Source organism: Drosophila nasuta, chromosome 2L (genome assembly GCF_023558535.2).
Source record: "Drosophila nasuta strain 15112-1781.00 chromosome 2L, ASM2355853v1, whole genome shotgun sequence".
Classification (NCBI taxonomy): Eukaryota; Metazoa; Arthropoda; class Insecta; order Diptera; family Drosophilidae; genus Drosophila; species Drosophila nasuta.
Genome location: NC_083455.1, coordinates 27,347,500 through 27,365,064, shown reverse-complemented (window position 1 = coordinate 27,365,064; position 17,565 = coordinate 27,347,500). Strand labels below are relative to the sequence as shown.

At 37.0% G+C, this 17,565-nt stretch overlaps 2 protein-coding genes and 1 long non-coding RNA gene across 3 annotated transcripts; 2 read left to right on the top strand and 1 right to left on the bottom strand.

Annotated features, from left to right (window-relative positions):
• Positions 1 to 2,630: 2,630 nt before the first annotated feature.
• LOC132791239 (trichohyalin) lies at positions 2,631 to 3,708 on the top strand. The gene has a single exon (XM_060800083.1). The coding sequence runs from the start codon at positions 2,700 to 2,702 to the stop codon at positions 3,618 to 3,620; it is 921 nt and encodes a 306-aa protein (XP_060656066.1). The 5' UTR covers positions 2,631 to 2,699; the 3' UTR covers positions 3,621 to 3,708.
• Positions 3,709 to 4,057: 349 nt separating this feature from the next.
• Positions 4,058 to 5,355, top strand: LOC132794863 (microfibril-associated glycoprotein 4-like). Its single transcript, XM_060805132.1, has 3 exons — positions 4,058 to 4,406; positions 4,460 to 5,043; positions 5,106 to 5,355. Exons 1-3 carry the CDS (start codon positions 4,134 to 4,136, stop codon positions 5,221 to 5,223), a joined length of 975 nt encoding a protein of 324 aa, XP_060661115.1. The 5' UTR covers positions 4,058 to 4,133; the 3' UTR covers positions 5,224 to 5,355.
• A 5,705-nt stretch (positions 5,356 to 11,060) lies between these two features.
• LOC132798758 (uncharacterized) lies at positions 11,061 to 11,288 on the bottom strand. Its single transcript, XR_009633972.1, has 2 exons — positions 11,172 to 11,288; positions 11,061 to 11,108 (listed from the first exon to the last, which is right to left on the bottom strand). It is a non-coding gene; the product is annotated as an uncharacterized LOC132798758 (long non-coding RNA).
• Between the last annotated feature and the right edge of the window lie 6,277 nt (positions 11,289 to 17,565).

The following is a 17,565-nucleotide window of genomic DNA, read 5'->3' as shown; positions in this document are numbered from 1 at the left end:
TGTGTGTATGACATATATATATGTATCTATATACTATAGGCAGCATATGGCAGACAGTTGTTCAGGTCGTCGTCGTACAAACAATTTTAATAATTTCGTTTTATGAAAATGGCGCTCGGGTTAAATGATACGAGAAGAATGCGAGGAAGCAAAACTCGTTGCGTTTTATGTTTTTGGCACATCCCTTCGCCCTTCCCCCCTCTCTCTTCCCTTTCACTGTCATTGCCATGTGTGTAATTTAGTTGGAGCGTTAAGAGGTCACAAGGAGTAGCGGCTTCTTTGGCAAAAGCTTTTCAATCATTTTGAAAGCTTTCAATGCCGAGAGTGCGGTGGAAATCCCTTTTGATTCTCAGCTGCCGCTCACAATCTAATCAGCAAAACTCATACTCGGCAAATCTCTTTTAAATGAGCCACTAATTGCAAACTCTAGGCTAATAATACAACCCAATCTCGGAACTCTCGGCACCATCATGCCCGCACCACATTCGGAAACTAATCAAAAGGACGTATATGAAGGGAGATGGGAAATGGGAGAATGGAATGGAATTTCTTTGGCTAAGAAGCAATTATCGCAGATAAACCAAAAAAAAGAAAAGAATGAAATAAGAGTAGAGAAAAAGAGTTTTTGCGGCAAGTTTCGGGAATAACTTTTGGCTCATCCCATCCCCCATCTTTATCACTGTTTGTGAAGCACGTTTATCAGTGGCCAAGTTAAGTTTTTACTTCTCTGCTTCTGCTTCTGCTTCTGTCTTTGGCCTTTGCTGGCTCATTGTTAACTTTTCTGCCTTACTAATGGCTATCAGAGATAAGTCCGACTACAACCCAAAGTTTTATTTTGTAAGCAATGTTGTTAATCTGTCGAGTGTGTGTCGAGAGGGGAAAGAAACGTAACGTATCTATACCCAGAGGGAGTGCTTTTAAAAAGTTATCAACAAGCGCTCAGCCAGAGATTCAAGTATTCAGTTAAGACACACACACACACATGTAAAGCACACACTCACACACATTTGCATGGTGCTAATCAAGTGGAGTTGCATGTGTGTGTGTGTGTGTGTGTGTGTGTGTGTGCCTTGATTATCCCCGAGAACTTGAAGCCCAAGTCACCTGCTCTCTGCTTTTCTTCATCATTTCCTTCCACGCCTCCTTTTGCTGTTGATTAATCAGCAAATTTCTGAGATTACCTAATTCTCACATTATGCTGTCGAGATTAAAGCGAAGCTGAAGGCTTTCAATTAGCAACTGCTGTTGGCTCTTTTATCAATTCATTAGCGTAATCCATTCCTTAACTCAATTATTCGAAATATTTTAGATAGCTTATGTAAAAAACTTTAATTTTTTATGAAATTATGATTGAATATTATTTTAGTTGCATTCAAATTTAAGTGAATAAAAAGTATAAAAAAGTAAGCTAGAGTCGAATGTGCTCGACTATAAAATACCTGGTAACCATTTTGACTAAAAGCAATGCGGCAATAATTTTAAAATAGATCGAATTAATATACCATAAAAATACTAAAAACATGCAGAAGGGTATATTTTATGTGTAAAATATACCACATTGTCAGCCAAAGCAAATTAAAGTCATTGTAAGTAGGCGACTTTGCCCATAAAAAGTGTACCAAATTAGTATACCACAAATATACTAAAAATATACCTAAGGATATATTTGGTATATTAGTACATTCATAGTAAGAAGGCGATTTTGCCCATAAAAAGTGTACAAAATCAGTATACCACAAAAATACTAAAAATATACCATATTTGGTATAAAAGTACATTCAAAGTAAGAAGGCGATATTTGGTATATTAGTACATTCAAAGTAAGAAGGCGATTTTTCCCATAAAAATTTTACCAAATTAGTATACCACAAAAATACTAAAAATATACCAATTGATATATTTGGTATATTAGTACATTAAAAATATACCATAGTGCATAATATACCAAAGAGAGCACAATATACCAGATTCTAAGCAAAAATATACACATGTATATACTTTATAGGATTGAGAATGCATTATTTTGCCTGTTACATACATTTTATGAAGGCACAAAGTTATATTATCCTTTTACCATACAGGTAGCTGCTATAAAAACTTGAGAAGTAATTATTGTAAAACTTAAAAATACATTTGTTTTCCCAATAAATTTCTTTCGAATGTGAATAAATACATTAAATAGATTTTCACCCGTAATAATTCGGCATTTGAAACAGCTTAAAATACATTTTGCTGTCCAGAAAGCAACTAAATCAGCAGCTGAACATTAAAGTAAATGCAATATTCATTTATTTTTGCCGTTCATTTCAACTTCGCTCACTCAGAGGCAGTCAAGAGCCGGAAATACAAGAATTCTCCTTGGATGTGATGTGTGTATATCAAATGGATGTGCTAAAGAGAACGACAGAGAGAGAGCGAGAGGGGGCTTGTATATGATGAGATTATTTGAATTACCTTTGCAATCAAATTGACACCACATAGACGTAACGTTCCGGACACTCAGCTCAGGGAAAGGCATGAGGAAAAGTCTGTCTGTCTGCTGTCAGTTTCTGACTGACATTTTACATAATATGTTTGTCGACTGAGTCTGAGTTTGGATTTAGCTCTATAATTCAAATGAGATATTTCCAAGGCATCAAGCAGGCTGTTAATTAGCAGGAATTTGTGTCTGGCAGTCGTTATAAGATTTGAGTCGAGCAATGAGTGAATACACATTTAAAATGTCGCAGCTGAAATTTGAGGAGAATTGCAACTTTTTCGATTTGGCAGCCACCGAAAATCTCTTCTCCAAGTTGAGCTGCAGCGATAAAGCCAACAAACAGCGGCAGCAACTCAATGAAGAATCATTTTTGAGTGGCATCGAGAGATTCGGCAACGAAGACGACGAGAGTTCAACAAGATTATTGGGGCTGGAGCAAGTGCAGCGTCGCTCGAGCATCGTCTATGAGAGTGCGCAACTGAAGGCGGCAGCTTTACAGAATCTGCTCAAGACATTTGACTCCAGTTGGCTCAACCAGCAGCCGAAGCCAGTGGCCAGCACAGTCCAGCAGCGTCCTGCACCTCAGGCCTATGGCTTCAAGGAGATTTACGAACGGAAGAAGCAGCAATTACTGCATCAGTGTTTGGAACAGGAACGCACTCAGCGTCAGTTTCACAGTCGTCCGATGCCCAATTTTCGGCAGGTGCACGAGCAGCATGCAAACAAGCTCGTCGTGCATCGCATCACTCATCCCGTGAGTCCAAATGTGCTCAAAAAGTCGAGGCAAATGCTGCTGAAGCGCGATCAAAAAGTCGAGCAATTCATTCAGCAGCGCGAATTGGATCAAAGACTAGAACAACAGTTACGTCCCAGAACCAAACCCGTGCCCAAGTCAAGGCCAGCTCCACTGAAGCCCCACAATCGTCCGACTATCGCACAGTCGCTTATGAAACCCTTTCGCCTCTCCACAGAACTGCGCGCTGAGCAGCGCAAACAGTTTAATGCTCAGTCTCAGCTGGCTCAAGAGAATCGTCGTCGAGAACTCGAGGCACAGCGAAAGCGAGCTGAGCACGAGGAATATCTCAAGCAGCGACAATTGGCTACGTTTCGAGCTCGTCCAAATCCATTTCGAAATCACTAAGCTTGGACCAAGCTACAGTTCACTTTAGATCTTTTGTTTCTAGTTTCGTTAAATTGTTGTTTCCGTTCAAACTATGATTAATCTGTATAAAAATGTACACTATATGCATAATATAGTCGAAATAATGCTGATAGTGAAGTTATTTGTTGAAATGTAGTTCTGCGGTTAAAGTAATTTGAGCGATAAGTACACAGAAAGAAAATAACGTGCTAAAATCTAATAAAATTAAATGATGTCAAAATTTAGACAAGAAGGAGAAGTTCAAAATTCTTCAAAAAAATTAGATTGCGCAATCTTCAAATTCAAGATTACAATCTTGTTTCGAAAATGAAAAAATCTACAAATTTATCAAAGAAGCCAAACTCTTTAGTCACGATTTGCAATCTAGTTTTCAATCTAGATTTTTTCTCTCTGTGTAGTTATAGTATTGTAATGTACAGTATATTTTGCCTATCTAACGCAGCCTTGCAGTTCAGTCAGTACTTTGCACTCGGGATTGAATCATTTGCAAAAATGCGGCTTAAAATAATTACCATAATTTTCGTTTTGAATTTATTCAGTTCGATAGCAAAAAGTGTTCAAAATACGCAGTTCAATGAGACTAAAGCAATTATAGAACTAAGGGAAAAGTTTGAGATATTAAGAAACAAGATTGATGATCTCACTAAAAAACTTCATCAATCCGATGATGGAAGATTATATGCACGCTGTGCTGAAGCAACTACTAATCAAAATACGGAGATCAATATAATTAATGGATTTGTTGAACTAAAGGCAAAATTTAAGGTATTAAAGTAATGATAATAGTTATTTCGTTTTATAAAAGAAACTTCTTTCAGATTGGAGATTTCAAAATAGCGATAGATGAGCACGAAAAAGAGAGAAAGGGGCTTAATGATAAAAGATTATATCCGCGCAGCTGTGCTGAGGCAACTGCTGTCTTTAAACACAGCGGAATCTTTGAGTTAATGGTCCCAGACAAACTTCCCTTTAAAGTAGCCTGCGATGCGGAGACTAGAGACGGCAATTGGACGATCATTTTACGGCGCATGGATGGAACTGTGAATTTCAAACGCACATGGAAGGAATACAAGAAGGGTTTTGGAGATGTGAGCGGAGAGTTCTTTCTGGGTCTAGACAACATCCACGACATGACTACAGATCAGAAGCAGGAGCTAATGGTAATCCTCGAAGACTTCAAGGGAGAAGTCCGTTATGAGTTATATTCAGAGTTTGCAATAGGCAGCGAATTGGATGCATATAACTTGCATACGCTGGGAGAAGCAACTGGAAATGCTGGAGATTCTCTTACACATCATCGCAATCACAAATTTAGTACTTTTGATCGGGATAATGATGATGGCCCAAAAAATTGTGCCGAATTATATACTGGGGCTTGGTGGCACGTTGCTTGTCATCATTGGTAATATAAAGGTGATTTCTATTTGCAATTTGGTCTCTCAAAAATGTGATTTTTTTTTGCAGTCAATTGACGGGTACATATAATAATACGTTAAGTGGCATGGGCATAAATTGGCTTCATTTCCATGGTCATCTCTATTCGTTAAAGAGTGCTCTTATGATGATAAGACCCACTAAGTAATTCCTTGAATCTCGGAAGTTAGTAAACACTTTTTGTTTTAAGTACTACAAAATATACTGACAACTAAACATATATTTTATATTAAATATATCTTTTAAACGTATTTTCCAACAAGTTTGTATTTAAATTAAAGAAAATAAAATCATATTCTGATCTGCTACAACGAAGTTAATGAATATTTTTTTTTATACTACAAAATATACTCACAACTGAACACATATATATCCACAAAAAAGAGTTGGTAAATGTAACTGAAATAATAATATATCCTGTCTTGTTATCATAATGATAACCCTCAAAGAGTAAGGCCATAAAATGTTCAAAAAATTAAAATTAAAATTTTTAAATAATACAAAATTTACTGACAACCAAACACATATTTTATACTGTATTATATATAAATAGTCAGTGGTTGTTAATTTAAAGAAAATAAAAACATAATCTAAGTTTTAAAGAACCTATAAATAGTTTCCTGAAACGTAATCTGGCATTTCCTCATAATATATGTTGATAATGTTGTTCAATTTCGATGCTCATCATCCATGCTCACACACAAACACACAAGTATACGCACACCTCATGTGTGTGCACATTCAATTTGTTCATTTAAAATAGCTCAGGTCGAGGTTCCATCAATCAAAATGTTTCCTTCCATCTCCCTTTCTCTCTTTTTCGCTCTCGCTCTTCAGACAACAGACGCCTTTGGCAATGCCGCCCACGTGTTTCAGCGCAAACAATTTGTTGTAAGTGTATCAATTGATGCGCCCTCGCCTGCGGATGTGTGTGTACGAGTGTGCGAGTGTGTGTGTGTGTGTGTGTGTTCGAGTACGTCACATAATCAAAAGCACAAATACTAAAACAAGCACTCAAACTGTCAAAGCAATGATTGATAGTGTTGACATTCGCTTTTTGGCTTCAAAACGCCAAGCAGCAACAGCAGCAGCAGCAGCAGACTTTTTGTGCATTGAATTCTGTTAATGGGACGCGTTTGTCGATGGCACCCACAACTCACTTTTCCCTTTCCACACACTCCTCCACACCTTTCCCTCTACACACATATGTGCGTGTTTGTGTGTGTGAATGATGAATTGCATTGCATGTGTTTATAGTGCTCGAGTATCGAGGTCGAGCGAAAATTGTATTTATTGCAAATTTGCCAAGCGAATTGAAAGGTCACTCTCAATTTAATCGCTGCGCTTAAGCTCAAACAAAGTTCTAATTAAAACATTGCACGCAAATTAATAGACGACGCAAATTACATTTCTATATTTTTTTTTAGCAAACTGTGTACATAATTATGGGATTTCACTCATCAATGCCAGCATATCAATTATTTGACCTGTCACTCTATTTATACACAGTATATTTTATGTACTATAGTATATATATTTAATCACTACATATATTTATGTCTTTATTAATTTTAAGTCTATCTTACATTATACAATATATATTATTTAATATATTATACATATTCAATCCCAATTAATCTTAGCAAATTGAATTTTAAATGTTTTTAAAGTACTGCCTTTTGAAAATTTTCACAACTCTCTGTGAACTCAACATTTTCGAGCTACTCCCTTAGGGATTAAATACTCTAAATATTTAATTTACATACCTATTACATATATGTGCATCGTTATAAATTTTAATTGTACCTAGCAAAGAACTTCAATTTCCATCTTTGCAAGTTTTCTTTAAGTTTACTTTATTTTGGAAAATTTCACAACGCTCTGTTAAGTTAACATTTTCGAGTTACCCCGTTAACGGTTAGCAGCGACTCTGTGCTAACGGTTAACAGTATAACAGTTTGCTTGGCCCATGTTAGCAGTAGACGGCAAACTGTTATGGCCTTAACATTCTTCTGTTATGTTAAGGCTATGTTACGTAGCTGCAGTATTAACTTAGCACTATTATTTGATAGACTTGAATGAAATTTCGGAAATAATAATATAGCAAAAATATGTAAAACGCATAATTATGTAATTGGCATTATGAAATGAAAACAATGTTGCTGCCACTCGCTGTTGCTAAGAAAGTAACAATTTTGTCGCTAACATTTCGAGATATGAAACCATAAAACAAGAGGCGACAACACAGCGGGGGACGCTAAAACTCAATGGGGAACAATATGCCAAATTTGATGGGTGGGATTATATGAGCAAGGGGTGAAGAAGAAGAAGAAGTGCTGCGAGCAATGTGTGTGTTGGCTTTTATGTGAGTGTGTGTGGATGAAGCTTGCGGTTAAATGAGACGCTCGCAGGATGCGATTTCGGATGGGATGGCATGATGATGATGGTGGTGGGTAGAGGGTTGAGGGTGGATGCGTTGACGACTCGCCTCGGCAGTCTGCAGAGGAGTTTCATTTCGCTACGCTTTTTGTTTGCGGCTTGGCACAGTGCGGAATTTAATAACGCGCTGATGCATGCAAAATAACGCATAAAAACATAAAAATGCACACGCAAAAAAAAAAAGGGGCAAACAAATTACAACACCCCACAGATAAAGTAACAACAACAACAACAACAACAACAACAACAACAAGAGAAACAACAACACAGTCAGAAACAGAATGCGGCGGCAACTGAGAAGGCAACTTCAGTAGCTGCAGTAAAACAATTTTCGCAGTCAATTTTCCTTTATGAGCGGAAAATATTTCACAGTGGAAAATATTACATGAATATTGGCAGCCATCCGCCATCAGGCATCAGCCATAGACCGCTTCAGCTCCCTCAACACAACATTCGTTGAGAGAAAACTTGCACAAAATATGCTGGAAAACTGATGCGAGTATTAAATGTAAACTTACTTTAAAAATTCATATTTATATGCCATAAAATACCTTATATAGTCCAAATATAGAAAAAACTAAATAATCTACTTCAAATAAATATTTGAAATTTTTGTATAATTTAAACTAAGCTTCTATCTAACTTAGAAAACTTCTAAGTGTCTCAAATTTACATCGTAATATCGCCATATGATATCTTTATCTGTCTTCTTAACAAAAGCCAAATGCACAACATAAATGCGAATATGCACTTATTTTATAGCATGTTCCACTCCCTTAGCTTATTTCCCTTTTTAACGTACTTTCAATCGGTATTAAAAAACAAAAGCTAAAGTCAAAAACAAAAACGAATACGAAAATGAAACTGAGACTGAAGCAGAACCAGAAGCTGAAGCTGAAGCTGAGGCGTCGAAGGTAGTCGAAGTAGTCGCATTTGCTGCATAAAGTCAAAGTCATTAAAAAGTAATGTCATCTCGTCAACGCACCCAAGCCACGCCCATCTACAATTGCCCCAAGGCAAGAAGGCAAGGGTAAAGGGTGTGCCAACTCCTTCAGTGCCAGGCGCTCCATTAATGATGGATGAATACTCGACTCGAGTCTTGAGTCTCACCTAGAGATGGTCAAATGAAATGTGGAAACCAATGGAAAACACTTCAGTTGTCCTACGTGAGCAGTGTGTAATGTTCTTCGTCGTGTCGTGTCGTGTCGTGTCACGTTACGTGTCCATCTCTAGTGATGGATTCGAGTAGTGTCTTTGGACTCGCCTAAAGATGGTCACGGTTGGAGAAATAAAAGTTATAAAATAAAGTAAGATACTAATTCAGTTGGTTTCGTGAATAGTCTGCATTGTTCTTCGTCGTGTCGTGTCACGCCACAAGTTCATCTCTAGTGCAGGAAGGTCTCTCAGTCTAGACGACTGTCGACTGTCGGCTGTTGCGCACCGAAAAATGATTTGATGAAAACATTTGAAATTTTTATCGGGTGCAAATTTATGCAGAACTGTTGATGTCATCGCTGCCGCCACAGGAAAAATGATGACGATGCGAGTGACGTTGAAATATGAAGCAACATTACCTTCCCATTCCCCGCTCCCCTTAACAGTCAAAGTCAAAGGCAGAGTCAGAGTCGGAAGGAGCGCCTTTCCAGCTGAAACTAGGGACTACAATGATTGGCTTTTTCTGTACTTCTGTTGTGGGTGGGACTTTAGCCAACGAAGCGCGTCTGTTAACTGTGCTTGGCAGTCGCCGATAAGAACTTTTTCTTGTGCGTTCATTTCTTTTGTTGTTGTTGTTTTTGTTGTTGTTTTTATGGCGAGCGCCTTAATTTTTATTAACATTAGAAGTGCACCTAAAAATTTGTAATAAATGACTTTGAAATTGATTGGAAGCTCACGATTTTTATATGCTCCATAAAGTCGCTTACACTCGAGTGGGCATAAACAGACGAACAGACGAACGATAAAGAACAGTCGACAATACTCTCTCATAACTATTTCACATACGCAAAAGAGAGATAATCAAAATGTTTATTGATGATTTGATTTAGTGCATTATTTGCTGTCAAAGTAATTGGTTATTTATGGTCCCATCAATGATTAAACATATTATTTAATAATAGTTTGCTTAACATTTTATTACGCTGCGCATTTTTAATCGCTTTCAGCTTTTGTAAAATTTGTTATGTGTTGTCCCTCGTCTAACATAACATTTTGTGCTCTGCTCCGTAGATAAACCCAGAAGATGAACTCCACTTTTTATTGATCATTTCGCAGTGGCAGACCTTTTGCTTTTATGGCGCGTGTTATTTCATAAACTTTGAGCAAATTGCACGAAACTTTTTTTGTGGATTTAACATGACAGTTACACTCCCTCGCATAGAGCATTGCGTACCTCAAACCATGTACCATCTACCTTCTATGACTACTATGTATGGCTATTATAAAAGTTTGCTCTTTTTTTATGCGTCTCGTCTCCCCATGGGTGCTGCTCTGAATGTGGCTTCAAGTTTCTGCTTCTCTTTTATACCTGCTACCCATTGGAGTAGAAGGGTATTATAAAATTGTGCCTGCAAGAAGGCCAGAGGAGAAAGTATATATATTCTAGATCAGGGTCAAAAGCCAAGAATATAGCTATGTCCGTCTGTCGTTTGTCTGTCTGTATGAACATCTAGATCTGAGAGACTAGAAGAGACAATCTGGTATATTTTGCACGTATGGTATATTTTTAATCTATATTGACATTTTTAGTATTTTTGAAGTATATAATTTGGTATATTTTAAGAATAATACCGCATATACCAAATATAACCCTTAGTATTTTTTGTATTTTGCGGTATATTAATGTGGTATAATTTTGGTAATAATACCGAACTGTTTTGCCTCTTATAAATATACCGAAAAACATTGCCTTTGATATGTTTCAGTATTTTTGCGGTATATTAATTCGGTATATTTTTAGGAATAATACCGAAATGTTCACCTGTTGTAAATATACCAAAAAACATTGCCTTTGGTATGTTTCAGTATTTTTGCGGTATATTAATTGGGTATATTTTTAAGAATAATACCGAAATGTTATACTTTTATTCAAAATTCATATCGCGTATCTCACAGTCGAGCAAACTCGACTGCACCTTTCTTACACGTTTTTTTTTATTGCCCAACGCTGTTTGACGTGGACGGACGTCCAGCTCGCAATGTGGTTGGGCGGTTCAGTGGTTCAATTTTCCGTTGCTGCTGCTCCCACAGGTGACGATGGCCTCGTTTATGAACAAACAGCAAAATGTTGTCAACATTTCGAAATTTATTTGTTCAATATACTTATAAACGCACACAGACGATGAGCATATGTCGACTGTAACTCTCTTTTCCTCTGCCTTCCCTTCACACACACACTCTCACTCTCTCTCTCTCTTAGTGTGTGTGCGTGTGTTATTAAATTAAACACAGAGCTGCCATCAGCGCTGAGCCAAAAGCATTCATTAGCCACGTTTACTGCACCCGTGGCGACCTCCATTTTGCCTGATGAGTTTTTCCTGTTGTTGCTACTTTGTTTTTTTTTTGTCCTCCATGTTCAACGTTGTTCTGCAAGCAAAACTTTCTTGTTGTGTTTGTATTTGCTTTTTGTTCCATTCAACGTGTGTGTGTGTATTTGATTACCCAGCTGGATTTGCCTTTTTAAATTGATTGTCACCTTCCATCAGATCTCAAAACTTTGCCAACATTTCAGCTGAACAGGGGATTTTTCTATAGGCAGGTACTTTGACATGACTTTCATTCGAGTTACAACTGAGTTTTATTTCCAATATTTATATGATCGACTTTCATATTACTTTTAAATACATCTACATATTTGCTATTTAGTAAAATTTCCATTTAGTTAACATTTTCGTTTTCTTCCGCTGGGAAGAAACGCACATTTCATGCATGACTATCATTAGAGTAACATCTGAGTTTTATTTCCAATATTTATATGATCACCGATTTTTATATTACTCTTAAACACATATGTATATTTGCTATTTAGTAGAATGCTCATTTAGTTTACTTTTTCTATGGTTCTTTTCGTGCTGCACACATTTCAAGCATGACTTTCAATGAAGTTAGATATAAGTTGATTAATAATTTTTCAAATTTTAATATTTATATGAATATCGATTATTAACAACTATTTGCTTAGTAAATTTCTTATATAATTTACTTTTAAGTTGCTTCCTTTTCCACTGCGAAGCACTACACATTTCAGTCACGCGTTGTCATCAACTCAGTTCCCACTGGGTGACTGAGAGCCGCATTTTTTGATTACTTTGTCTATTTGCTGTGGCGGCTGCTGTCATTTCGTGACTGTGGCACGTCATGTTAGTGTGTGTGAGAGAGTGTGCTGCATGTTGATGCCGCTGCTGATGCTATTTGATGCTGCTTTGGTGTTTTCGTGTTTTTTTTTTTTGGTGTGATGTTACATTTTGATACTCGTATTTGTTCTAAAGTGTCCCGAGTACGTGAGTTCCTAGTTCCTTGCGTCGCATATCGCATATAGAAATGATTATTGCGCGTCATTTCGGCAAATGGCCTAGGCCTGACTTTGGCCCCAGAAGCCATCAGCAGTTAGAAATGTTATACAGAAATATTAACGGTCTACAGAGTTCAGTTTTGTGCTGCAGTTAAATGCGATTTGACCTGCGTTTTTCGGGTGGTGGGGTGGTCGACAGTTACACGCCCAACGCATTAATTCTAATTAACTTTTTGCGGTTCGTTCGCTCATCAACCCAAAAAAGGGACCACAACCTGAGCCTGGACCGCGAGTCAGAGTCGCAGTTGTTGCCATTTTGCCATTTGTCGGTTTATGAGCACTCGGCCCAGCCCCAAATGGGGCCCAAACAAATGAAGTGCAGGCAATAAAAAGCGACAAAGGCAAATGGCAAAACGTCGTCCTAGTCGTCCCTGTACGCATTCCTCTCTCTCTCTCTCGTTCTCATCTCTCTGACTCTGACTGCGTTTCGTGCGTTTAGCCATGGAAATAGAAATGAAAATTTATGCGTGCCGGCTTGCCAGGCAAACGCCGCGCCGCGTTCGTGTGATTAAAACACCTGCGCCGACAGCTGCTAACCTCAAACCAACTCCTGAAGCTGAAGCTGGACCTGGTCCTTCGTTCAGGGCTCGCAATTGTCTGTCTGTCGTGGCTGCCAGGTGATCATAGCTTTTCATTTTACGCCGCCTAATGAAACGTCATGTTATTTATGGCCCAGTTGCGTCCTAATGCAAAGCCATTTCTTTCCATCTAACTCCGCAACTAGGCCAGGTCTCAACGACCGCAATATCACACTACACAATACGCTCCGCAAATTGCCAAGTTCAAATAGTTTCCAGAGGCTTTAGATTGGATTCTTATTTCTTAATGGCAAGCTCCTTTTAAAGCAAAACTCTATCTACAACTAAGATCAATCTTTTATTCAGAAACAAGTCAGGAATACTTGAAAATATAAATTGTTTACTTGTTAAAAGATTGGATTCCTATTTCTAAATGAAAGCTCCTTCTTTAGTAAGCCGCTATCAACAATCAAGATCTCACAACTCAATCATTTATTCAGAATAGTTGAAAATATAAATTGTTTACTTGAAATTTATTGAGTACATGATTGAAAATCTCGATACATAATGCAATTGAATTCAATTTGCACTAGCAAGACTATCAATTTGAAATTTGCAGCGGTTCAGTGGTTCAGCGGTGCATAAATAACCCAATTGGCATTGCTGCTAGCTGGGCACATAATTCATTCAGAGAAGAAGCAAGAAAGAGCGGGACACAAACTAAAACAGTCGATGGGAAATATCTAAAGCAATTGACAATTTGACATGCATTAAGCTGCTCAATTTGTCTCCACAATCGGGACTTTGCCCATGCCATCCTCCCTTAGGAGTTGTCCAGATATATTGCTCACTTGTCACTTCAATGGATGCGTCGTGCTTTCAAAGGTTTCCCAAGGTTTTCCTATACTCGTATTCTGTGTGCTTTATTTTTCTATGGACAAGCTTCAACCCTAAACGTGTTTGGCATTGATAATTTTAGAGGCGTGACGCGCTGTTTGACCGAGAACCGGACTCGTTGGCTGAAATGACTTTCGGCATGAAGAGCAGGGCCAGGGGAAGGGAAGAAGGGGGGCTGCGGACCATTAAAAATGCTAATGTGTCTATTGAATGCGAATTTTATGCAAATGACAAGGTTAAAAGCAAAAATAAGAGCTACGTCGCTACGCGCTGGTAATGCGATAAAAAATTTGACACATCATCACTTTTCAATAAAATCAACAAATTTTATTTAAGTCACCCGACGGATGCGCCTCGCTTGCCCTCCCTACTACCCTTCCCCCCTCTCGGCTAGTAAACTTTTTTCATCTGTGTGAGAGCCACACAAAAAGAGCGCTCGGAAGGACGTTGAATGGAGGCAACAGGACAGTCGAGAACAGACTAGGCCACGACCGAGCTGAAAGTAATGCCATTTTCTATGGGGGGTGGGGAAAAGCGCCTCGATTACCCATGGGTGAAGGAAAAGCTTATCCATTTTGGCCATACGTTTTTGTCTTCTTCTGTGTGTGTGTGTGTGTTCGCTTTGTTTTTCTTTGTTTGGCTTTGCTTTTCATTCGGCTTTCCGCCTTTTGTCGAATGGCTTTTATTGTTGGTCCAACAAAAAACGGAAGTCGCCAGCCGAGGCTTTTCACTTTTCCAATGAAAATACTTTGCATTTTGAAAATGCGAAATCCGGTTATGTTACTAATTTCTCCATCTCCCATCCTCTCCCCCTCTTCTAAGCTTCTCTCGCAGTAGTCAACATCAATTGCAGAAAATGTAGTTCTCAACTTGCAATGGTAACTCAAATGTCACTCCTCATTGATTGATGGCATTGACAATTGCGCCACCGTCACCGCCCACGCAACAGCAACAGCAACAGTAAAACCAACGAATCGAATCGAATCATTCGGCCTTCTGCAACTCTCCTCTCTCCCCCCCCTTTTTCCAAGAGTAGTCAGTCAGTCGGTAGTAGCTTTTGCTCTGCCTACACTCGTATCATGTCAAGCGTTGCGTTTTCCGCTGTCAATCCGAGATACATTTGTCTGGCAGCGGCAGCTCAATTAGGCGGTTTGAAATCCTCATTGAAACGCTTGCAGCGCACCATCTGCTTGATTGCCTTTAAACATGAACATGCCTGCTGCAAAATCCCTATTTTAATCAACTTCTAAAAGCTAACTTGATTGTAACCAAAAGAATAAGAAAAGTGTTCAATTCAACAACCGATTAGAAAGTCGACATTTGATAATTTGCCTTAACAACAAAGATACTTCGTTAATCAAGATGAAGACAATGTCAGATGTTGGTAATTGGAAAAGTAAAACAAGTAAGAAAACTGCTGTTGAACTGAAATCATTCTCATCACCGTCATAATCTTAAAATATACCAAATTAATATACTGCAAAAATACAACAAACATACCAAAGGTTATATTTGGTATATTGTTATAGTACTACATACTAAATATACTATAGAGAGAGACATAGAAGGATGGTATTATTCTTATATTATATTATACTAAATTATTATACTTAAAAATACTATATTTGGTATATATATAATCTTAAAATGTACCAAATTAATATACTTCAAAAATACTACAAATATACCAAAGGCTATATTTGGTATATTGTCATAGTACTACATACTAAATATACCATAGAGAGAGATATAAAAGGATGGTATTATTCTTATATTATATTATAATAAATTATTATACCAAAAAATACTATATTTGGTATATATTGATATAGTACTACATTCAAAATATACCATTAACTACTAAAATATACCTTATAGCAAAAATATCTCTAAGACAAATAATATTTATTAACAGACAAACATAGCTGTCAAACAAAAATAGAAAGTGTTTAAATATGATTGAGCTGCTATCTTGATTATTATGTAACATTGTAAATCTACTTGTCAAGTCTTATCAAAAGAACTGCAAGATAAGATTTGCGAAATCATAAACAAGTTTGAAATTTAATCTGGAAATAAATAAACTGTCCCCTAACCTGTTTCTCTACTCAGAGGCACATTGATTGCTATCAGTCAAGAGGGACTTGTTCATGGCTTTGTGTTGCCATGATTACAAGAACTGCAAAGCAATTTCGTAGAACTATTAAAACGGACAGCTCTTGAATGGCAAATGACGAATGACGTATTGCAATTGATAAGCGGATCGTAAACGTAAAAGCTTCAATGAATGAATGAATGATTCAATGAGTTCTTTTTATAGTTTCAGTTTCAGTTTCATTCGCAGTGGGCACTCGTCAAATGGTTGTCATAACTGCTGTGTAAATACAATTAACGCCTCATTTGAATGACGGCAGACGAACGGAGGACGAAGAGGAGGAAGAGAGAGGAAAAGAGGAACTCTTGCTGGAAAATGACGACAAAAACAGTTACACGTTTATTTTCATTGCTGAAATGTTTCTGTTTTAATTGCCAAACACTCCGCACTGCCGCCCTTCTCTGAAAGCTGAAGCTCTTTCTCGTCACCAGAGTTACCGTGAAGGGGGGAGAGCTCCAATTGAATGAAATTTGTTTTTACTTTTAGCATTTCGTGTAAACATCGCGTGCAATTACGAATATTTTCGTAGTTGCCATGTGCGAGTGTGAGTTTGAGTTTCAGCTCCGGTAAAGTCCACATATTCAAATTTTCCCATCCAAATTGAACAAAACGAACGCTTATCAAAACATTAACAACAACACCAAGAGCAACCGTAATAATAACAGCAAACAAGCACAACTAAAACAATTAAGATTACCAAACAAACCTCGAGACTTGAACTACTTCAACTCTACTCTCTCTCTCTCTCATTCTTTCTCGTTCAGCAATTTGTGAGCTGTCAACATAAGCAATTGCTTTGACACTCACGCCAGCTCGATTCACCCGGATGCACCCTACAAGTTATATACTAAGTATAACTATAGTTGATATAAATTATTGTATTGAGTGAATCATAAATGCCACACCGAGATCATTAAAAATCGCATTAATTATCTCTTGTCATTGTGCAAATTAATTATAACTTTGCGGGAAGTAGATTAAATATATTAATACCCGCTACTCATGACGGGAAAAAACACCTACATACTAGAGGCTGGAAATCGAATATACCAAATATAACCTCTGGTATATTTTTAGTATTTTAGTGGTGTATTAATTTGTTTATTTTAATATGGCCAAAATACTAAGGGTCTTAGTTGATTTTGTATATTTTATATGGAAATCAATATACCAAATATAGCCTTTGGTATATTTTTAGTATTTTAGTGGTATATTAATGTGGTCTTAGTTGCTTTTGTATATTTTGAATGGAAATCAATATACCAAATATAGCCTTTGGTATATTTTTAGTATTATGTGGTATATTTATTTGGTCTTAGTTGTTTTTGTATATTTTGAATAGAAATCAATATACCAAATATAGCCTTTGGTATATTTTTATTATTTTAGTGGTATATTAATTTGGTCTTAGTTGCTTTTGTATATTTTGAATGGAAATCAATATACCAAATATAGCCTTTGGTATATTTTTAGTATTTTAGTGGTATATTAATTTGGTCTCAGATGCTTTTGCATATTTTGAATGGAAATCAATATACCAAATATAGCCTTTGGTATATTTTTAGTATTCTGTGATATATGTGGAATATTTTGGTATATTTTAAAATGAACACCGCACAGTTTTTCTCTTACTGAAAATGGGTATCGAGTATACTCGACCCTTTCTTCCTTACTTGTTCTATATTGCTGATCAAATTCAGTCTTTATACCGACTAAAATTACATGAAATTTACTACTTTTCTTTATACCTAACATAGTTTAATAAGTTTTCAATGCACATAAAACCTTAACATCCCCTTAAAACTTCTTCTCGTTAATCGCCTAAAATCACTTAAAATTTACAGCTCAAATTTCCATTCTACTTCTAGTTCAGTATTATAGTATCTTCCAAGTGATTTTCTTCACTTTTCTCGT